This window comes from Mandrillus leucophaeus, unplaced genomic scaffold, assembly GCF_000951045.1.
Source record: "Mandrillus leucophaeus isolate KB7577 unplaced genomic scaffold, Mleu.le_1.0 Scaffold413, whole genome shotgun sequence".
Lineage (NCBI taxonomy): Eukaryota > Metazoa > Chordata > Mammalia > Primates > Cercopithecidae > Mandrillus > Mandrillus leucophaeus.
Genome location: NW_012104399.1, coordinates 106881 through 130853, shown reverse-complemented (window position 1 = coordinate 130853; position 23973 = coordinate 106881). Strand labels below are relative to the sequence as shown.

The following is a 23973-nucleotide window of genomic DNA, read 5'->3' as shown; positions in this document are numbered from 1 at the left end:
CCGTGAGATGGGGAGGCAGTCTACTAATAGGAACATAGCAAGAGCCAATGAATATCCTTCAAAACAAAGCAAACCAAACCTTATGTTTCATGGGTCATGGAGTATAGATATTTACATATATAGTGGAAAATCAATGAGTTCATGTTGGGTAAGAATGTACATGCCTGTAGAAAAAAGTACTGCTTGTTGGAACAGTTTTGACTTTGTAAGAGGGTAACCTTGACACTTCATATTCATATACATTTGTAGATTGTAAGGTTTACCTTATCTAGCCTCATTTTTCACTATTGCCTGGGAGGGCCAATCTGTTTGATTTGTTCTCAGTACTGCTACATGGCTCACCTTGCTACTTTCTTTCTCTGCCTGTGGTTTGCTGCCAGGTGACTACTTTCTTGCTTGCACTTGAGTGCCTTTGCTCTCGTGCTCTCTCTCTCTTATCTGCTCATGTGGATATTCCCAACTCGAAGACTGTGTATTCTCTTTATCAACTCAAATCCTCCAGTGCCTTTAAATTTATGATGCTGATGATGTGTACATATACACACGTCATAGTTTTATCTCTATCTCTATCTCCATCCATCCATCCATCCTTCCTTCCTTCCTTCCATCCATCCATCCATCCATCCATCCATCCATCCATCCATCCATCTATCCATCCATCCATCCATCCATCCATCCATCCATCTATCCATCCATCCATCCATCCATCCATCCATCTATCCATCCAGCCATCCATCTCCATCCATACACACACTTATACACAGGGTGCCTCCTACTTTCCCCAAGATAGTTTTGGTCTGCACCAGTTATCCTGGCATAATCAATAAACAGTGGCTATTTTCACACTTACTATTCTCCTAATTTGTATCATGAATTACATAGTTCACATATTTTTCTCTTATTGACTCAATTATAACTGAAGCTCCTCAGGAGACAGTATTTTTTGTTTGTTTGTTTCCTTACTATTTCATTGCACCTGTTATAGCACTGTGCTCAATGGTGGAGCTTAATAAATATCTTTGGAAGGAAATGAAGGACTTGGCAAGTAAATATGCTCTGTGCGTGAAATATCCATTCCTGCTGCTCTGTGCAGGTGAAGTCTTGGCATACACTTTTGAATGATGAGAATGGCAACTTAGGGTTTTCTTTAAAGTTTAATTGTATACTAATTTTTTTTAACCTGATTACAAACTGTGATTAGATGTCAGTTGAATGCATGCCTTCAGTGAATCTTACCCCATGGTCTTTTCCCTATTTTCCCCATTGTAACACCACCTTTCTCTTACATGGATAAGTGTCTTCTCAATTTGTCATTTTACCTTGCAGGTGCATCGAATGCTCATGTTCACCACAACTGCCTTCACCTGCATTGCTTTTGTTTTGCCATTTATATACAGGGGAGGCTGGAGTAGGGTAAGTATATCTTAAATAGGATGTTTTTATATAAATCCATTTTACGTCAAAACAGATTGCTGTTTTATTCTCAAATGATGGGTAAAAAGATATTTCTTCATCGATCCCTCTTTCTTTCCCTTTTGAATCATTGGATGACTCTTTCACATGGTTAGAGGTTGGGGTAGGGTGAGGATGTCAGTACAGATTATTCAGTAATGAAATGTATTTGTAGGCTGCATCATGAGTTATATACATGCTACAGCCTTAGTTAATTTTTCTCACTATGGAGGGATGACAATTCAATGTGTGATGTCTCAGGAACATGAACAATGTGAGGTGGTTTTCTCTAACTAGTACTATGATGACCACTAAGCTAACATAATTTGGATTTCTACTCTGTACCCAGTGGTTCTCAGTGCTTTATATGTGTTATCTAATTTAAATCTCAGGCTGGGTGTGGTGGTTCACACCTGTCATCCCAGCACTTTGGGAGCTGAAGTGGGAGGATTGCTTGAGCTCAGGAGTTCGAGACCAGCCTAGGCAACATAGTGAGGCCTCATCTCTACATATTTTTATTTAAAAATCTTTTAAATTTCAGATTAGTAGGTATTAATAATAATCCCATGTCACAAATGAAGAAACTGATGCTTATTCCCAAATCTTTATCTCCAGTCCAGACTTCTCCTGTGGCTTGAGACTCACACATCTAGCTCACATTTCATGCAGGACTTTGACTTGCATGTCTAAGACATCAGACTTAACACGTCCAAAATGGGACTCCTGACCATCTTTTCTCCCAGGGCTGCTCCACCCACTGCCACCTCCATGGTAGCTACTGGAATTCCATTGTTAGATCAAAGCCTTGGAATTATCATTAACTGTGCTCTCTTGCACATCCCATGTCAAATCCATTGGGAAGTTCCATTGGCTCTACATGTAAAGTATATCCACAGTCTAACACTTGTCACTGTCATCAGATACTACTGTAGGAGTGTGAGCCTCCATCATCTTTTGCTTGGCCATTGCAGTAGCCACTTAACTGGTCCCTCCACTTCAACCCTTGCCCATGCACAATCTGTTTTCTACAAAGAAGACAGTTATTTTTTTAAAAATGTAAACCAGGCTAGGTGTGGTGGCTCACGCCTGTAATCCCAGCACTTTGGGAGGCAGAGGCAGGCGGATCTTGAGGTCAGGAGTTTGAGACCAGCCTGATCAACATGGTGAAACCCCGTCTCTACTAAAAGTACAAAAATTAGCCAGGCGTGGTGGCGCACACCTGTAATCCCAGCTACTCAGAAGGCTGAGGCAGGAGAACCACTTGAACCTGGGAGGCGGAGGTTGCAGTGAGCTGAGATCGCACCACTGCACTCTAGCTTAGGTGACAGAGTGAGACTCTGTCTCAAAAAAAAAAAAAAAAAGTAAATCAGACCATGCCATTCTTGTACCCCAAACTGATTTCTTTAATGTCTCTCAATTTTATTCAGAGTAAAAATCAAAGTTCTTCCAGGGACTTTCATGACTGACTCCCAGTTATTCTCTGAACTGACCTCCTCGTCCTCTCCATCTAGTCCATCTCCTTCCATACTGGCCTCCTGGCTGGTATGCAGACATGCCAGGCATGCTCCTGCTTTACAGTCTTTGCCATCATTCTTCTTTCAGCCTGGCACATGCTCCCATTACTCCCTCACCTTCCTCAAGTCTTTGCTCAAATGGAAGCCTCTCAGAGAGCCCTGCCTTGCTCTATTTTTTCCCATAGCACTCTTTATGTTATACCATTTCATACAATTTACTTACTTGTCATATTTTTTCCTGATCTCCCTTCCAACACTACTATGTCAGCTCTGTCAGAGCTGGGATATCCACTGATATGTTCAGAACAGATTTAAGTATGTAGCAGGTACTCAGTAAACATTTAGTGAATGAATGAATAAGTCTTATTGAGAATAAGTGATATACGTTAAGTTCAGAGCCTGTGCTTTCATTACGCTTTTCCAGTTTTTATAGCCAATGAGAATTTGATATCAAAATTTCATATTTCAGAGCTTGGGCTGGTGCTACGTGGATAAGATTGACGAATCCTGGGTCACAGATATTACTAGGAAATCTCCCTCCTGCTTTTTAGGTAGTTTTTGTGTCAGTCAACCTATCCTTTTAAGGAAGTTATGAATATTTTGTAAAATGAGTTGAGACATGAGAACTTTATTTTAATTCAGACATTTGGGACAAGGGTAACACTTATTTTGTAATTGTCTAGTTTATAGCCTTTGCAGTTTATGAATACGATAGAACAAAGGTTAAGAGCACCATTCTAAAGTTGGATTCCTTGGATTCAAATCCTGCCACCATGACTTATTACCTGGCGGGCACACCTTGGGCAAGTTATTTAACTATGACCCTCAATTTACTCATCTGTAAAATGGGGGATGGTATAGTATCTATCTTATAGGCTTTCTGTGAGGATTGGGGATAAAATAACTCAAAGTACTTAGGATAATTCCTAGCACATTCTAACACATGCAAGAATCTTGTTACTGCTGCTGTTTTATTTTTTATTAGAGACCCTTTGTATCTCTAAAGTCATGGTTATAATTTTACCCATGCATCACTGAGTCCACGGTTTGAGAATGTTTTCATATTGTTCTTTTGTTAGCCTTTAGTTCCTATTTACAAGGACTTCCTATGATGGCTTAGAAACCACTATGTCCCCGTTTCTAGGTCACCGATACAAATCTGTGCTACCAAGCATGGGCATCACTGACAACAGACAGTAGTATCCCTCCATCCAAATGTGTCACAAGTTAGAATATCTTCTTAGTCCTTCTCTTAAGTGTTTGAATGAAAAATCATTGCACAAAGTGGTCGAATCCAACTATCTGCTGTTCTGAGCAGGCATGTGACATCACTAAAGGAGGAATGCAGCAGAAACTATTGTGATAGTCTGTCAGTACTTTTTCTTGGGTTAGATCTTCATTCTGGACAGAGGTGATAAGCTTTTAATACAGTGGCTATATAGGTTATGCACTGAATCAACAAACATTTATTGAGTGACTAAGACTCTGTTAAGCTCCAGGGTTACAGGGAGTCATATAGAACCCACGGTTCAGGGAAACATAGAGGGCTAAACCAATTATTTCCATATGCTGGGGTGATTGCGCTTGACATGGGGACACTAACTAGTCCCAGCTGGGCTGCAGATGGCTGTTCTGATGTTGGTGGCCATCTATTAGGTTGGTGCAAAAGTAATTGTGGATTAAAATACTTGAAAAAAACTGCAACTACTTTTGTACCAACCTGTAGCATCCTGATGGGGAGAGGTAGCATCCTCTACATGGATTCCACCACAACCATTTACATACTGTGACCGTGGACATAGTTCTTGATATCTCTGAGCCTCAGTTTCCCCATTTGTAAAACTGGGATATTGATAACCAGTTGTCAAACATTGTAGTGAGAGTTAGTGTGTGTAAAGTATGTTCCTGGTACAATGTGTATACTCAATGAATGTTGCCTGTTATTATTATCATCATTATTGAATGTTTAAAGCCATGGAAAAATACTAAGAATGCATCTGTGTGTATTATTTTTAACTGGAGGATTTAAATTGATGAGAGAGATTGAGGCCATTGAAATGATGTAAATTTGTTTAGCGTGCAGGTTACCACCCATACCTCGGCTGTATAGTGATGACTTTGGCAGTTCTTCAGCCTCTTCTGGCAGTCTTCAGGCCACCTTTACATGACCCAAGGTACTTAAAGCCTTTCTATATAAATGCTCTCTTAATGTAGATATCATTAGTTGGCAAACTAATCTCTTTTCAAATGGAAAAATTTTGCATTTTATAAAATTCAGTGATAAATTATAGTTACTTTGAAATACTTTAAAATGCATTTCAGATATCTAATTCCCAGACAAAAAGGGAAATTACATGCTTTTTATTCTATTGGGAATTAATTATAGTTCCATTGCTTTTAAGAACACTGACTGGTTCTTATTTTGCTAGAAGGCAAGTGTTTAACTGGACTCATTGGAGTATGGGAACAGCTGCTAGAATAATAGCAGGTAAGAGATTGTGATGCCACTTATTCATATATAATTGCTAGCTGTTTATATTGCAAGTTGTAATTTGGCTTAAATGATTTTTAGATGCATTAGTAATTGGAGTAATTGGTTGTTGAGGAGAAATCAGCCTTAAATGTTGAAATCCAGAAAGTAATTTCTAGAGGTAATGATTTAAGTCATTATTTCAGTTTTAAGTTTAAGGTCTTTAAAATAACTTTAAAACTCTCATTTTAAGACTTATTTTAGCATTTGCCTTTACCAGCAGAATAAGCTATGCTGATGGCCAAACATTTGAGTAGCTCAAATTGAGGGTCATTTGTGAATTGGGTTGAGGTGGGTTGCTGGGTTCAAGCTTTCCATCTCCAGGTCCTTTCCACGGGGCTTGTATCTTCCAGGGTAGGGTGGTTTTCAAAAGTCAGGAATAATTATACAGTGTATTTTGATACCTTGTATAATAAACACCTAAGTAGGTACCTTCTACCCTAACACTGCTATAGTCTATGGGATTCTTTGTCGGAAGGGGAGTCCAATCAACCATGGTTTCTATACTTTTCTCCTTTCATTCATTGCAGACTTAAAACAATCTGGAAAATGTGGGTGCATCTCTTTTAACAATTGGTCCATTATGCAGCCATAAAACAGAATGAAATCATGTCTTTTGTAGCAACATGGATGCTGCTGGAAGTGATTATCCTACATGAATAAATGCAGAAACCGAAAATCACATACCACACGTTCTCACTTATAAATGTGAGCTGAACAATGAGTACACACGGACGTAAAGATAGAAACAATAGACTCTGGGGACTCCAAACGAGGAGAGGGAGGAGTGGGGGAAAGAGTTGAAACACAACCCTTTGGGTACTATGTTCACCACTTGGGTGATGGGTTCACTAGAAGGCCAAACTCCAGTGTTATTATGCAATATGCCCTAAACTGCCCCCCACAACTGGTAATTCATAATCAATTGCCCATCTTGCCCTATCTAGCCTTATAATTTTAAAAGCCTAAATTAACTATTTTGTCTTAAATATTAATCTTTTTTTAAATCTCAAACTCTTTTAGTATGTTTTACTTGACAATGCACATACACAAACACACAATTGTCTCTCTTGGTGGGACAACATTTGAATATAACTTTTTTCTTTTATATGTAGTGGCAGCGATGTTCCTGGGAATGGATTTACCAGGACTGAATCTTCCTGATTCACGGAAAACCTATGCAATGATTGGATTTGTAGCCTGGCATGTAGGGACTGAGATTGTTCTGGAGGTACACGCTTATCGGCTGTCTCGCAAAGGTAATCTGCTAAAAAAGCCACGTTATGTCAAATCACTTTTATATAAACCATTGGAAAAGAATGAGTTTCCTGATAGTAACGGCTAACTATTACATTGGTAGCTCACTAAAAATTTGTGATCACTCAGCAAGTGGTAGAAATGGTGGAGATTTTCTGCCTTTGTTTTTTTACAATTGTTACCATTAGAAGTTGTGAATAAGATATAAAGGAAAGGTTTTTAGGTTTTAGGGAGGGGGTCTTCCTTGTAAGTACTTTCACTTTGCTGGTCTGACTTAGAGCCAGTATGGACTGCGAACTCTGAATCCTAGAGCTGAGGGAACCCTGAGATAGAGGAAGAAGAGACTCAAAGTCAGCACTGGATGGAGCGGCGGACAACTTTGACCTATTTGACAAACTTACTGGGTGCTATCATTTAGGTTGCCATGTGCATAATCATATAGCTAGGAGCAAGCCAGCTAGATAGGAAGGACTGATTTTGCTTTTGCTCTTTAGTGACAAGGTCTGTTTTGGTGCCAGGCAGGGTCAGGGTACCTATAGTCACCATTAGGAGTGGAGAAATTAGTAGGGAATGGGTGTCATTTTAAACTACCCTGGATTCTAAGCTAAATATCCTTTCTGTCCTGCCTGGTTTTCATCCTTTTCATCCACCAAAATAAGTGAAGGTTGCCTTCTAAAAGCAAAAATTATTTGTCGTCTAGTATATATGTTGTAAACTTGGGAGAGCCTGGGGTGGCTTTAGGAGTAGAGTAGTACATATCAGTCCTGCTACTTTTGATCCTTGATAGGCTTATATATGTGGGGCTTTTGATGACCACTGAATTATGGCTTACTGTTTTTGTTTGTTTGTTTGTTTTGAGACAGAGTCTCACTCTGTCACTCAGGCTGGAGTGCAGTGGTGTGATCATAGCTCACTGCAGCCTTGAACTCCAGAGCTTAAGCCATCTGCCTGTTTCAGACTCTCATCTAGCTGGGATCACAGGGATGTGCCATCATGCCCGACTAACTTTTTAAATTTTTTTAGAGACGGGGTCTCACTTTGTTGCCCAGGCTGATCTCAAACTCCTGGGCTCAAGTGATCCACCTGCCTCCTCCTTCCAAAGTGTTGGGATTGCAGGTGTGAGCCACCATGCCTGGTCGATGGCTTACTGTTTAAAATACATATATACTTAAAACTTGGATAGTTATCATATGTTAATTAGTTGGATTTAGCTATTTTATAATGTATGCATATATCAAAACATCTTGTCATACACCATGAATATATACAATATTTTGTCAATCAAAAATAAAACCAAAGAGCTTAGATCATTATGACTTTTAAGGCATATTTTAAGTTACTTAACAAATGTGTACTCTTGCCAGATTGTCCACATTTGTGAGAGGCTTAATTGTTGAGGAAGTTTGCAATAATTAGTAGCTTGGAATGGGAGAATTTCTACCCTGGAAATTGGGGTGAACAGTACAAATCAGGTGTTTTTAAAAATTTAATTTACCTGCATAACGCTGCCCTTATAAACTTATGTTATTATTCTTGACAGTTGAAATATTAGACGATGACAGAATTCAGATCCTTCAGTCATTTACTGCAGTGGAAACAGAGGTAAGTCCTTTTCTTGTTCATTGACACAAACCTTAACGGTAATACCTTTTTTTTTTCATATCTCAATTTTTCTTTCAGGGTCATGCTTTTAAAAAGGCAGTGTTGGCAATTTATGTCTGTGGGAATGTTACTTTTCTCATCGTATTTTTATCTGCAATCAACCATCTATGAGCAAGCAAAGACCTTGGCTTTTGCAGGCCAAGTGATAATTATCATCAAACCAAAGAAAGTTGAAGCCTGTCCTGACTGCCTGAAGCATATTTGTGAATTCTCACTTGGAAGACTGAGGTCATGTCTATAGAGGAATTCTGAAGTCTAGCCTTTAGAAACCAACATTCAAGAGGGTCATATAGACTACAAATTAATGTCATGCCCTATATGTAATTCTGGGTCTTAAAGGAAAGATTGTACTTCAGGAGAAGTAACTCTCAAATATTTCTTGCCAAGATTTTAAGAATGTTGGTATTTAAGGAAATAAATAGTGATTTGGAAAAATACAACAGATGTCACTAGGATAAAAAAGAGGTATATTACGGTAAATATATTTTGAACTACAAAGGTGCTGTGGTACTTTAAAGAAAAATTATTTTTGCTAGTTTATCTGAATGGTCTGTGGACTTTATTTAGAAACTGTTTTTCAGTTTAGTTTTTTGGACATATCCTTTGCTCAGTGTATTTCCTTACTTCTCTAGTAAAGGTGGAAATGAGACAGATGCCATTGTAGGTTTTACCAGCATTTAAATATATTATGAATTTCTTAGCAATGAAATGCAAGTATGCATCTTTTACTTAAAGGCCCCATTTATGTATTCAGGTACAGAGATGAAATAGCATTTTATATGTTAATTGTTTTGGCCATAGAATTTAAGTCCTTGTAGCATTTGGGGATTATAGACTTGGATTTCAAAATGGATAAAACTCACCCTTGTGAACATATCTAATAGATATTCTGTTTACTTGTAGAAATAATATAATGTGTCTGTGTTTTGTTAGACGTTTTTGATGCTCTACTGAATCAGAATAGGTCAGTGTTATCTTCCTTATTTCAAGAATTCATCTATTTTATGGCTACATCTCATATGTGCTATGAAGACTTCTAGCCAGTGGGTGGCGCTATAATACCGAAGTACTGTACTGCTTTGTTCCTGTTTCCTTGTTCTGATTCCTTTTCAGTATTTAGGTAACATTATGGGATGGCATTTCTCTTAAATTCCACCAACTCTTCTTAATCTTTATTTTTAAAATGTCTGCTTTTTTTTTTGGGTGGTTGGGGTAATGGGTTAAAACGTTAAATTAGTAACCACTGTTTATTTTCCAGTTTGTTTTCTGTGATTATTTATAACAATTGTTTGATACTTGTTTTTATAGTCCCCTGACCCTGTAATGGATGAATGCAGCTATCTTAGGCAAAGCAAATAAATAAACTGGGCATTTTTAAAATAAAAAATTTAGGAAGTCATACTTTATTTCTTTAGGTATTCTTTCTGATTATGTTATAGTTACTGCTTGGCCCAAGAGCCTGATTTCTATATGGTGTGAATAATAGCCTCAGCTGTGTAGCCTACATCTTTATTTTATTATTATTTTTCAAAATTTTTTTCATTATTTCTTATTTTTTTATATCTTTATTTTTTGAATTTAACCAACTTTCTGCTAATAGCCTACATCTCTTACTGGGTAAAATAATGTGGAAGTTTAGTTTTTGTTCCTTTTATAGGTGTTTATCATAAGTGGCTTAGCGCTTAGATGTGAACTTTCTGTGTTCATATTCTATATGTGCTATGCTATTTATAACCTAAATTTTCCTTTTGAATGTCTTTATTAAAAAAATTTAGTATAGCAAATTAAATGTGTACTAAAGTTATTTTCCTCCAGTTTTCTATACTAACGAGCTTAAATGTTAATAAATTTCCTTAAGTTATATTCTACATCTGACAAAGAAAAATTCTCTCTTTTTTTTTTTTTTTTTTTTTTTGAGACAAAGTCTCACTCTGTTGCTCAGGCTGGAGTGCAGTGGTGCAATCTTGGCTCACTTCAGCCTCTGCCTCCCGGGTCAAATGATCCTCCTGTCTCAGTCTCCTGAGTGGCTGGGACTACAGGTGTGTGTCACCATGCCCGGCTAATTTTTATATTTTTAGTAGAGACAGGGGTTTCACATGTTGGTCAGCCTGGTCCCAAACTCCTGGTCTAAAGTGATCCACCTGCCTCAGCCTCCCAAAGTGCTGGGATTATAGGCACGAGCCACTGTGCCCAGCTGAAAATTCTTTTAAGGGAAAGATGAGCCTTGATGCGTTTGGTCTTCAAATATGTGAGCTTGCTATATTTCCAGTGTTGAGGCTAAGATATTTTAACTTTTTCTTTTTCAGTGCTTCATATGTTGGCACTATTTTGATCTTTGTCAACTTACATACAGAGTTGCCCAAAGAAGCCTTTGCCATTTATCTTTTTTATTTTTATTTTTTATTTTTTTGAGACAGGGTCTTACTCTGTTGTCCAGGCTGGAGTGCAGTGGTGTGATCTTGGCCCACTGCAGCCTTGACCTCTTGGGCTTTAGTGATCCTCCCACCACCTCCGGAGTAGCTGGCACCACAGGCACTAACTCCGTGCACCACAGCCAGCTAATTGCACTTTTTTTTTCTTGTTTTTGGAGAAGGGATCTCCCTTTGTTGCCCAGGCTGATCTCGAACTCCTGGGCTCAAGCAATCCTCCTGCCTCAGACTCCCAAAGTGTTGGGATTATAGGCATGAGCCATTGCACCTGGCCCCAAATATACCAAATCTTTTGATTAGAATCAAATTATGATTCTTCTGCTTATGGGTGGTTGGTATCCACAAATTGCAAATTCCTCGTCTTCACTCCTCTCAGTTTTTCTTTTTGTTTCTGTAATAAACACTCTGGGCAGGTTTTCAAAAATTATTTCTTTTGATAGGAATTATTGTTAAATTAAATGCTTTTATATCTTTAGCAATGTTGCCAAAACCAATGAGCAAAATCATGTTTTCTTCTAAAAGAAGTGATGCAATATAAAATAAAGATATGTATGTTTTTCAGAAAGAAATGAAAGCAATTCTAGAAAATTGTGGTTGAGCTGGCATTAATAGCTGAGGCAATAAAAAAATTCTCTGGTCTGCAGAAATCAATCTTAAGGGCATAGGTAGTCTATAGGATGGGTTATCAAATAAATGAATCAAATTCACAGTAGTACTTGATTTTTGTCAAGGATTTTGTCTCTAATGTGTGTTAAGCAATGCCTCATCCCTTCCACATCCTGCCCCAGTCCAGGCTGCAGCGGGAAAAGACAAATGCAGGAGATGCCAACTAGGAAGTTGTCAGGGCACATGTAGTGTTTGGCTGAAATTCTATTTATCTGTATACTCTCATGAGGCAGGAAAAAAAGAACAAAGGTTCTGGTTTAAGATAATCCATTATAGGTTGGAATGAAAGGAAAGATTCTTCTAAGCCCTTTTAAAATCAGATTAGGCTACTCACAGTTCCTATCCACATCCTGCTTCTTTTTTACTTGTGCAGCCCCTACCAAGCTCATCTCTGCACCCAGGTCATCGATGGTCACCAGTCTGGAATGCCATTTCTGTTCCTTGTGCAACCCGCCACCAAGCTCATCTCTGCACCCAGGTCACAGAGGGTTACCAGCCTGGAATGCCCTTCTCAGTGAAATTAGAAATGTTCCCTTGTCCCTCTTGCAGGGTGTGGAATGGGGACGTGGCTCGCTTCTTCAGTGCCCCACTGCTCAAATCTAGGGGAGCATACAGATGGGCAGGCTGTGGGACTCCGACCCCACAGCAATGTCTAGGGGTGAATGTTTGCAGCTGAAGCCCCAGTGGGCATGTGTTACCATGTGCTCTTTTAGTTTAACTGTCCATAGGCAGCTTGTGTTAGCTCAATTAGACCCCTGCCTTATATTGCAAGGACAGAGGGCTTTCTGTATCCCTGGATTCTTGCCTTGGTGTACCAGAAGAATCGGATCACACCTGGGCTTGGAGAATGAGTGCAAGGTTTTACTGAGTAGAAGTAGCTCTCAGCAGATGGGGGAGCCAGAAGGGAGATGATTTTCCCCTGGAGTTGGGCTGCTAGACTGCCTAGGCTCTCCTCTGATTGCCCTGGCCTAACTCCGCCAACTGTGCCTCCTTCCGCCAGTCGTGGCCTGTCGGCATGCCAGCATCTGTCATGTGTTCTTCCTCTGGCGTGCTCCCATCCACATCCTCTCGCTGTCCAGCTGCTTGTGTCTTCTTCTGTTGATGTGTTCCTCTCCACGTCCAGCTGCTTGTGTGTCTGCCTGCTAGAATCTTGGGGGTTTTTATAGGCACAAGATGGGGGCATGGTGAGCCAGAGTGGTCTTGGGAAATGCAACATTTGGGCGCTGCAGGCGGGGTGCCTGAACTCACCTAGGCCCACGGGCACGTGGGCCTGGGTGTGGAGCCCTCGCCAGGGACTTCCCTTCCCTCCTTTCCTATTATTTAAAGGGACTACGCCTTTCCCAGCACTTCCCTCCCGTATCACTTATAAAAGCTAGTTTATCAAGTTCTAGCTCCTTCCCTTACTTGCTGTCCAACATCGGTATCTTTTTGTTTTGACCATCCTGATACATGGGATGGGAGGCAGCTGATCCTGTAAATTAAAAAGGACTGGAAATTAGAAGACCTGAAAATGCATGTTTGCTTGTTGGTTTACAAGCTGCATATCCTTGGGTAAGTCACTTATCTTCTCCGGGCTCAATTCTTTCATCTGGAAAGCCCATCTCACAGAACGGCTGTGAGGATCCAATGAAGTGATGCTAGCAAAAGGTGCTTGCTTCGTACATTTTTTTGGTGATGCCTTTGCCATTTGATTGCAGTGTTAAACTTAATAAATTTTGCATGCATGTAAAATGTGTACTTTTTATAAAAAATATTTGATGCTCATCTTGAAAACATTATGCTGAATGAAATAAACCAGACATAGGATGATTATTGTATTAATATGATTCCACTTATATGAGGTACCTAAAGTAGTCAGATTTACAGAGACAGAAAGTACAATGGTGGGTACCAGGAGCTGGTGGGAGAAAGGAAGTGGGAGGTTAGCGTTTTCTTTTTTTTCTTTTTTGAGACGGAGTCTCACTCTGTCGCCCAGGCTGGAATGCAGTGGTATGACTGGATTCTAGGCTAAGTGGAGCTGCAGACAACTTTGACCTGTTTGACAAACTTACTGTGGGCTCTGCTCCCTGCAACTTCTGCCTCCTGGGTTTGAGCGATCCTCTTGCCTCTGCTTCCTGAGTAGCTGGGATTACAGGCATGCGCCACCACACCCGGCTAATTTTTGTATTTTTAGTAGAGACAGGGTTTCACCATGTTCACCAGGCTGGTCTTGAACTCCTGACCTCAAGTGATCCACCTGCCTCGGCCTCCCAAAGTGCTGGGATTACAGGTGTGAACCACCGCTCCCGGCTGAGGTTAGCGTTTAATGGGCACAAAGTTTGCTAGGGAGGATAAAAAGTTTTAGAGATGGATAGTAGTGATGGTTGGACAACACTGTGAATATACATAATGTACTAAACTGTACTTTAATAAAATTTACCATTATTATGCATTTTCTTGCCACAATAAAAAATGTGGAAAAAAACTAATGTTCATACCAGTGCTATTCATAGTAACTAAATGATGGAAACAGCCCACATGTCCATTGATTGATGAAAAGATAAATTGTGGTGTGCAAATACAATGGAACATTATTCAGTCATAAAAAGGAGCAGAGTGCTGATACATGCTATAATGTGGGTGAACCTCCAAAATGTTATGTTAAGTAAAAGAAGTCAGACACAAAATTTACATTTTATGATTACATTTATATAAAATATCCAGAATAGGTAAGTCAATAGAGAGAAGAGAGATTGATGGTTACCAGGGGCTGGGTGTGGGGCAAGAAGGGAATAGAAAGTAACTGCTTAATGAGTATAAAGTTTTCTTTTGGGGGGATGAAATGTCTTGGAACTAGATAGAGGTGGTAGTTGCACAACATTGGAAATATAAGAAATGCCACTGAGTCTCCACTTTAAAATAGTTTCATGTTATGTGAATTCCATCTCAGTAAAAAGATTATCTTGTTTCTGCTTTTGGATTATACCTTTGGGTAGAAAAAATCTGGGGGTTTTGCTGGCCATAAACTCGGTAACTGTTTAATGTATTATTTTATTGTCAAAGAAGTTAATGTAATTGTATATTATGCCTGGTCATATACCTCTGTTTTAGGAGAGAGGAGGTTCCTAGAGCACATGCTAAGAAGTATATCTTTTTCATATGATATCTTATTCACATGTAAAAGAAATTGTACTGTGCTCTGGGTTTTCTCTGAAGACCTAAACACGCTTTTGGATTTTTCAATTAGACATTGATGTATAGTAATCAAACTCTTGGGATAAGAATTTCCTGAAATCACACATTCTAAATATCTGACTTGCACTGCAAGTAATGTCTGAGTAAGAGCCTACCAAATCAACCCTTCTCCAGAAAACCAGTGTAAACTTCAGAAAGCAGCTGCCTGAGGGCCTCAGAGAGTGAACACAGGACTAAATCTCTGTGACCTTGGGTTAAGCATTGATTTCTTAGATATAGTACAAAAAGCACAGGGATTAAAGAAAAAAAACCTGATATATTGGACTATGCTTTAAATAAATACTTATGTGCTTCAAATGACAGTGTCAAGAATATGAAGACAGCCCACAGACTAGGAGAATGTATTTGTATTTGCAAGTCACATAAGAGACTAGTATCGAATATAGAAAGAATTTTAACAACTCTAGGAGGGTTCCTGGCAAGGAGTCCACATGCAGAGGAGGAAAATTATTTGGCGTGAGCTCTGTTTCTACATTTTAGCTTCAGGGCAGTTGTAGTCAGTAGACTGCTAGGTGATAGAGGATCCAGTGGAAAAACTGCAGTTTCTCTGGCATAGCAAATCAGAGGACTGATGGCTGGGGCAACTGAAGCTGCTGGAGTCGGTGGGTGATCCTGAAAAGGAAAATTCTAGAGAGGGGATCCCCAATCCTGTTTGCCCACATCTCTCTCTGGTTGACCCTTGAACATGTGTGAAGCCTGATAAAAAGCATCTAAGGAAAACCTACAACGAATATCACTTAATGGTGAATGACTGAACACTTTGCCCCTGTGATCAGGAACAGGACAAGTGTATGTCTGTTCTCATCACTTTGCATCAATGTTGTATTGGAGTTTCTAGCAAGGGCAATAAGGCAAGGAACAGAAACAAAAGGCATTCAGATTGGAAAGGAAGAAGTAAAACTGTCCTTTTTTTTTTTTTTTTTTTTTTTTACAGATAACATAATCATAAATAGAAAATCCTAAGGAATTCACTAAACTACTAGAAGTGATAAATGAGTTTAGTAAGATTTCAGGATACAAAATTAATATATGAAAATCAACAGCATTTCCAAACATTAGCAATGAAAAACCTGAAAGTGAAATTAGGAAAATACAATTAAATACAAATCAGTAAAATAAAAGATTAAAATATGAATAAAAAGAGAAACACAAAAGTGGTACACTGAAAACTACAAAACATTGTTGAAACCAAAGATTGAATGAAATGGAAATATATCTCATGTTCATGGATCAGGAAGACATACTAGTATCAATATGGCAATACTTCCCAAATTGTTCTACAGATTCAGCACAATCACTGTCAAAATGCTAGCTGGCTTTTTTGCAACAAACTGAGATCTGACTCTAAACTTCCTATGGAAATGCAAAAGACCCAGAATAGGCAAAACAATCTTGAAACATGACAAAGTTGAAGAACATAACACTTCCCAGTGTCAAAACCTACAAAGCTATAGTAATCAAGACAGCATGATATTGGCATAAGGAGAGACATCAATTAATCAAATAGAGTTATGAACTCAGAAGCAAAACTTTAGATTTGTAATCAGTTTATTTTTGGCAGGGTGCCAAGGGAGTTCAAAGGGGGTAAAGACTGGCTTTGTCAACAAATAGTGCCTGGACACTGGATATCATATACAAAAGGATAAATTTAGACCTCCACCCCCACCTCACACTATAAACAAAAAAAATCATGCAAAATTGATCTTTGGCCTCAACGTAAGGGCCAAACTATAAAACTCTTAGGGGAAAACACAGGACTAAACCTTTGTGACCTTGGGTTAAGCATTGATTTCTTAGATATAGTACAAAAAGCACAGGGATAAAAGGAAAAAAAACTGATATATTGGACTGTGCTATAAATAGATACTTATGTGCTTCAAATGACAGCATGAAGAATGTGAAGACAGGCCCACAGACTGGGAGAATGTATTTGTATTTGTAAATCATGTAAGAGACTAGTATCAAATATACAAAGAATTTTAACAACTCAGAAGACAATCCAACTAAAAATTGGTAAATTATTTGAACAGACATTTCTTAAATATTTACAAATGGGCAATAAATTCATGAAATGATGCTCAACATGAAATGGTGCTGAACATATCTCATTAGAGATATGCAAATCAGAACCACACTGAGATACTACTATATCCCCACTAGAATGGCTGTAATAAAAAAAGGTAATAAGTGTTGGGAAGGATGCAGGGAATTTGCATAAATATATACCACCTTTACCTCTAAGGTATGAATTATCTTATATTCTTTTCATTTTTTGTTTTCTGTGCTGGTTGACTTAGCACGGGAATATATTTTTTTTTTGGTGTGTCTTCTTTTTTTTTTTATCATACAATTTTCTTTTCTATACCCTTTGTGATTTTTGAATTACATACATATTACAAAGCTACAATAATCAAAATAGTGTGGTACTAGCATAAAAACAGACATATAGATCAGTGAATGGAACAGACAGCCTTGAAATAAGCCCTCTTGTCTATGGTCAAATGATCTTTGATGAGGGTGCCAGGATCACTCAATGGGGAATGGACAGTCTCTTCAACAAATGCTGTTGGGAAAACTGAATATCCATATACAAAACAATGAAGTGAGCCCCTTACCTTACATTATATACAAAAATTAATGCAAAATTGATGAAAGGCCTAAGCTGAAGACCTAAAACTGTACTCCTAGAAGAAAACATGGGGAAAAAGCTCATGACATTGGATTTAGTCATAAATTTCTTGGATATGACCATGAAAGTCATAGGCAATGAAGCAAAAATAGACAAGTGGGGCTACATCAAATCTTGAAACTCCTGTACATCAAAAGAAATAGAGTGAAAATTTCTGCCACAGAATAGGAGAAAATAATTGCAAATCTTATATCTGATAAGGTGTTAATATGCAGAATATATAAGGAATTCCTGCAACTCAACAACAACAAAAAACAAGTAACCAAATTTAAAAATGGGCAAAGGACTTGAATAGATATTTCTCCAACAAAGATATACATATGGCTGACAAGTGTATGAAAAGATGTTTATATACCGTTAATAATTGAGAAATGCAAATCAAAACCACAATGAGATATCACCTCATATCCATGAAAATGGCTACTATAAAAAAAACCCAGAAAATAACAAGTGTTGGGTGAGGATGTGGAGACATTGCAACCCTTGTGCATTGTTGGTTGGAATATATAATGGAACGATGGTTACAGAAAAGAGTATGGATGTTCCTCAAAAAAATTAAAAATAGAATTACCATATGATCCAGCAATTCCACTTCTGGGTATATACTCAAAAGTATTGAAAGTGAGATCTCTATGAGATATTTGCACATCATGTTCATTGCAGCATTATTCACAAGAGCCAAGAGGCAGAAGCAACTCAAATGCCCATGTATGGAAGAAAAAAATGTGGTATAAACATACCATAGAATATTATTCAGCCTTAAAAAATAACGAAATCCTGTCACATGCAACGACAAGAGTGAACCTGGACAGCGTGATACTAACTGAAATAAGGCATCACAAAAAGAAAAATACTGTATGGTTCCACTTAGATGAGGTATTGAAAGTAGTCAAACTCATAGAAACAGAAAGTAGAATGGTGGTTGCCAGGGTTGGGAAAGGAGAAATGGGGAGATGATGTTCAGTGGGTATAGAGTTTCATTGCTGCAAGAGGAAAATGTTCTAGGGCTCTGTTGCATAACAATGTGAATTTTCTTAACACTACTGAATTGTACACTTAAAAATGGTTAGGATGGCAAATTTTATCTTAATGTATTTTTACCACAATTAAAAATAAAAATTAAAAAATTGTATTTGTAACCAAAAAATCTTCCCAGAAAGAAAACTCCAGGCCCAAATGGCTTCACTGCTGAATTCCAGCAAACATTTGAGGAAGAACTAACATTGAGAGTACACAAACTTTTTTGGAAAATAGAGCAGTAGGGAACATTACTCAACTAATTTTATGAGGCTTGTATTACCCTGATACCAAAACCAGACAAAAACATCACATGAAAAGGAAACTACAGACTATATTCCCCGTGAACATAAACTGAAAATCTGTAATTAAAAAAAGCACTTAATGAAATATTAGCAAATTAAATTCTGCAACTTACACAAAGAGTAAAACATCAAGGCCAAATGAGATTTATGCAAAGAATGCACTGTTGGCATAACATCTGAAAAATTTGTCAATGAAATTCACCAGATTAGAGATGAAAGGAGAAAACCCATTTGATGATCTCAACAAACGCAGAGACAGCATATGACAAAATTCAAAACACGTTCATGGTAAAAACTTAGCAAACTAGAAGTGGAAACTTCCTCAATGTAATAAATAGCATCCAGGAAAAGCCTACAGCCAAAATGATATTCAGTGGTGAAAGATAATACTTCCCCTCTGAAAAATCAGAACAAGGCAAAGAATGCCTGCTCTCTGCATTTATATGTAACATTGAACTGAAAGCCTTAGTGCAATAAAGCAATGAAATGAAATAAAAGTCATAAGATTAGGGAAGAAGTAAAGTTGTTTTTATTTGCCGACAACCTCATCATTAAGTAGAAAATCCTAAGGAATATATTTAAAAAATGCTAAAATCAATTGAACTTATCAGAGTTGTAGGATACAAAGTCATTATAGAAACACATTTTTAAAATAGATAGTTTTTTTTTTTTTAATTCATCCTTCTCCTCTACTTCCTCCTCGTCTTCTTCATCTTCCTTTTCCACCTTTTTTCGGGCAACTTTAGCAGGACCCTTTGCACCATCAAACTTTCTAGACTTTGCTAGTCAGCAACATCCTTCTCACACCTCTCCTTCAGCTTTGCTGCCTTCCTGATTGATATGGTTTGGCTCTGTGACCCCAACCAAATCTCACCTGGAACTGTAATCCCGATAATCCCCACGTGTCAAGGGCGGGACCAGGTGGAGGTAATTGGATCATGGGGGCGGTTTTCCCCACGCTGTTCTTGTGATAGTGAGTTCTCACGAGATCTGATGGTTTTACAGGTGTCCGGCATTTCCCCTGTTGGCACTGACTCCATCCTGCCACCCTGTGAAGAAGGTGCTTGTTTTTCCTTGCCTTCTGCCTTCCTGAGGCCTCCCCAGCAATGTGGAACTGTGAGTCAATTAAACTTCTTTCCTTTATAAATTACCCAGTCTCAGGTTTTTCTTCAGAGCAGCATGAGACTGGACTAATACAGTGAGGTAAAGCTGTTTTACACTGTCATTTAAGTTATTCCACATCTCATCCGACTTTTTTGACACATCTCCAATAGAGATGCTAGGCTTTGTGAATTTGACCTTGGGGCAGAATTGTGAACCAAACAGGAGGAATCCAGATGGTGGCCTTTTGTGGGTATTAGGATCCTTCTTCTTGCCTCCTTTAGCTGGGATGTAATCCTTCATTTCCCGATCATAGTGTAATTTATCCACCTTTGCCATTTCATCAAATTTTGACTTCTCTTTCCCAGACATTGTCTTCCACCGCTCAGAGCACTTCTTAGAAAATTCTGCAAAATTGACAGGGACCACTGGGTTTTTCTTCTTAGGTTCTTCTCTGCACATCTGCACAAAGAAGGCATAAGTAGATATCTTGCCCTTTGGTTTCTTGGGGTCATGGATTGGCAAACAATATTAGAATGAAAATTCTTTCCAAATTGATCTATAAATTTAATTCCAATCAAAATCCTGGCAGCCTCGTTTGAAGGGGTTTACAGACTGATTCTAAAATTCACATGGAAAGACAAAGAACCGTAAATGGTCAAGACAATATTTAAAAAGACAAAGTAGCAATGAGCATGCCTAGTGCCCAGATTTTGTTTTCTACACCATTCTCCAATAAAAGCAACAGAAACTCTTGGATAAGTTGCTGATTCTAGAAGTGGGGTAAGAAATACATAGGATGAGACTGGGTCATCTTGTAGTGCCAGAAAGTAAGGAAAAAACAAAGCAAAATCACTTACAGGGATATGTCAAAGGGGCACAGGAGCCAACTTGTCTCTGTACTATTTCAACAGCCAAAGCTCTACCAATTTGAGCGGCAAATTGTGTTGGATTATAACCCATGGTTTGTACCCCAGTGCAAAATACCTACTCAGTAATTTTCAGAACTGTCAAGGTCATTCAAATACAAGGAAAATCTGAAAAAGAGCCACAGCCAAGCAGAGTGAAAGGAGACGTGACAACTAAAATACCACGGTTTTCTATTTGGGATTTTGGAACAGAAAAAGGACATTAGCTAAAGACTAAGGGAATCTGAATAAAGTTTGAGACTTTAGTTAATAATAGTATATCACTACTGGTTTATTAATTGTAACAGGTGTACAATGCTAATGTAAGAGATTAAAATAGGAAAATCTGAGTACAGAGTATGTGGTAAATTTGTGCTGTCTTCTCAATTTTTCTGTTAGTCTAAAACTGTTTTTAAAGTGTATTAAAAAAACAAGATAAGATTGGAGGACCTAACCCGACTTGATTCCAATATTTATTATAAAACTACAATATTAGCCACTATAAATAAAGTGTGCAATTTTCATGAGAGATATGCAGATGGATGGAACAGAGCAGAGAATCCATATGTAGACTCTCACTTCTAAGACCAACTCATTAGCAAAGGTGTCTAGGTAATTCAGTGTGAAAAATAATAGTGTTTCAACAAGTAGAGCTGAACCAACTGAATGTCTCTGGGAAAAAAATACCCTGAACTTTTATTTCACTTACCCTTCCCCAAACTTTTCCTTCAGTTACTTCTATTCCACTTAACTTGAAATGTCCCATTGACCTAAAATGAGCGCCAAATATACAAAACATCAAGATATGAAATGATGAAGGTGTATGGTGTCTACCTTCATGTGTGACCCCTCAGCCAGACTTGATGATGGGCAGGACACGTGGTTCTTTTAATTCACTGACAAATTGAGTCCTCAAATGACTGTGTTAGACATGTGACATGTACCTCATTTTATAGATAAGGATACAGGCTCAGGTAAGTTGTTTGTTGCCCAGGGTTATACAGCGAGTGTGGCAGACACTGTTGGTGCCTGTGTCATTTCCCCATGGTCCATTTTTGCAGCACCATAGCTGCAGTGGACAGTTCCGAGTAAGTTCAGACTTACCATCCTTCGAGAGGCATGTTCTGTGCTTCCTTCCACTCTGGGCACTACAGGAACCTGTGTGACTCTCATGAAAGTGCAGTCCAGAAGTGGGGGGGAATTTATGCTCCCTCATTCAATTAGGGACCTGAGCTGGTGGATAAATGCCCTAGTTTTTTCCTTCAGACAGACAATGTTAACTGCTTTCTGTACACTCTCTTTGACATTATGGTAAAATTCAGTCTCCGGTGCCTAAAGCATTGACTTTTATTACATACTATTATATTTTACCATTCTTTTCTGTGATTTTCTTCCTGCTCCTGGGATCACTTCTCGAACTACTGTGCCCAAGTCCTAATTTCAGGCTGTACTTCTTGTTGGAACCAAGAGTGGCTCTACACAGCAGATGCTCTGAATGGGACTCTGGAACTGGACTGTCCTCTCACTGGTCAGATGGCAATGAAGACTGTGTGATAAGTTAATGGTAACAACCTTTGGCTGTCTGTATTATTATAGTTACTAAAAAGGTGAGACTGGGTCATCTTGTAGTGCCAGAAAGTAAGGAAAAAACAAAGCAAAATCACTTATAGGGATACGTCAAAGGGGCACAGGTGCCAACTGAATGAGCTGTCAATAGCCAAACCTGGACTAATTTGAGCAGCAGTTGTGTTGGGTTATAACCCACGGTTTGTTCTCAGGTACAAAATACTTGCTAAGTAGGTCTCGATTGCTGGGAAAGGCTGTAGTTACATAGCAGAAGGTGAACAGAAGGCAGTATCTTGTCTCTGTACTATTATAGTTACTAGACTCTCCCTTATACTGGATTGAGATGAGGTACAGGTGAAAAGGGGAGAGATAGGTTATAAAGTAGCTCTGCACTTGACTAGTACGGGGCAAAAGTATTGTCATGTACCGACATGTGCTGTGAAGTTGGCTGCTTTTTGATAATTGCCTTAGAAACTGAAGAAAAAGAATTAGGCTCAGACCAGCCAACTATTTCGGGGCATTCCAGAAAGCCAGGCAGGCATCATGGCAATGTTTAAAGAGACCTATGTCTGTTGTAGACAGAAGGCAAACTGTGTGAAAATAATCCTAAGGGTTATTCCTTCAATCCTAAGGCTGGCAAGGCAACAAAGGAAAGTGCAGGTTTGAGAGGTCACATATGCTAAACTCAGAGCTGTGAAAGGGAAGGAGTCCGTGGATCTGGAATAGGGGTATTTGTTGAAAGTACTTTACTTCAAAAATTTGAACCTCCAGGTTTCCCAGAACATTTCAGGCCACCAGAAGTAGCTCTCTCCCACTAGAGAAGAGCTGCCCCTTGCAAAACCACTCAGCTGGAGGGGAGGCTCTGCAGGTTAATGCTTGTCCTCCTCAGCATCATCTGCTTCTCTGACGTCTCATTACCTTCAGACCAATGATTAAGATGAAGTCTGATCATACATAGTCCCGGCGGGGAAATTCGGTTTCTGTCCTGGGAGGAAACAGACTTTCATGGGAAGAAGAACTGGGTAATATATACTGGTATGATTCAGGGGAAGGTGTGTAGGAGTGGATCTTGAGGGGGTTGGAAGGAGGGACATATAATAAGGCAGGGTAGGAAAGAATTTATTGTTATGGGAGTACTCCGCTTCAAATTAGGATTGAATATCTTGGCAAGAATATTTAGGAGTAATATGCCGTAAACATTCTTACTAATTTTAATATTAAGATTCTAACTCAAGCTTGTCCAACCTGCTGCCTGTGGGCCGCTCGTGGCCCAGGATGGCTTTGAATGCATCCCAACACAAATTCATAAACTTTATTAAAACAGTGTAAGAGTTATTGTGCATTTTTTTTTTTTTTAGATCATCAGCTATTGTTAGTATTCGTGTATTTTATGTGTGGCCCAGACAATTCTTCTTCCAATGTGGCTCAGGGAAGCCAAAAGATTGGCCACCCCTGTCTAACTTGTTCACCAGAATCAGTGAAATATTAGACCAGATTTGTGCTCTCTGAAGGTATGGGACATCCTCTATCCAACACCCTGAGGTCATAATTGGTCATTGCACCACAGGGTTCACATTGAACTGAGTGAAGGAAAGGATGATAATTTAAGAAGAATAAATGTGCTAGTTATCATCTGTGTACTG

The 23973-nt window shown here is 38.7% G+C and overlaps 1 protein-coding gene and 1 pseudogene across 1 annotated transcript in view; one reads left to right on the top strand and one right to left on the bottom strand.

The window, feature by feature from the left end:
- Positions 1–8849, top strand: part of FRRS1 (ferric-chelate reductase 1) — a 58943-nt gene extending 50094 nt beyond the window's left edge. Inside the window, 6 exon segments of the mRNA XM_011992518.1 lie at positions 1327–1413; positions 5043–5140; positions 5396–5454; positions 6612–6727; positions 8294–8355; positions 8434–8849. Of these exon segments, the coding sequence (XP_011847908.1) occupies positions 1327–1413; positions 5043–5140; positions 5396–5454; positions 6612–6727; positions 8294–8355; positions 8434–8656 (645 nt within the window). The 3' untranslated portion in view covers positions 8657–8849.
- Positions 8850–12890: 4041 nt separating this feature from the next.
- Positions 12891–20381, bottom strand: LOC105548512 (annotated as a pseudogene).
- Positions 20382–23973: the final 3592 nt, after the last annotated feature.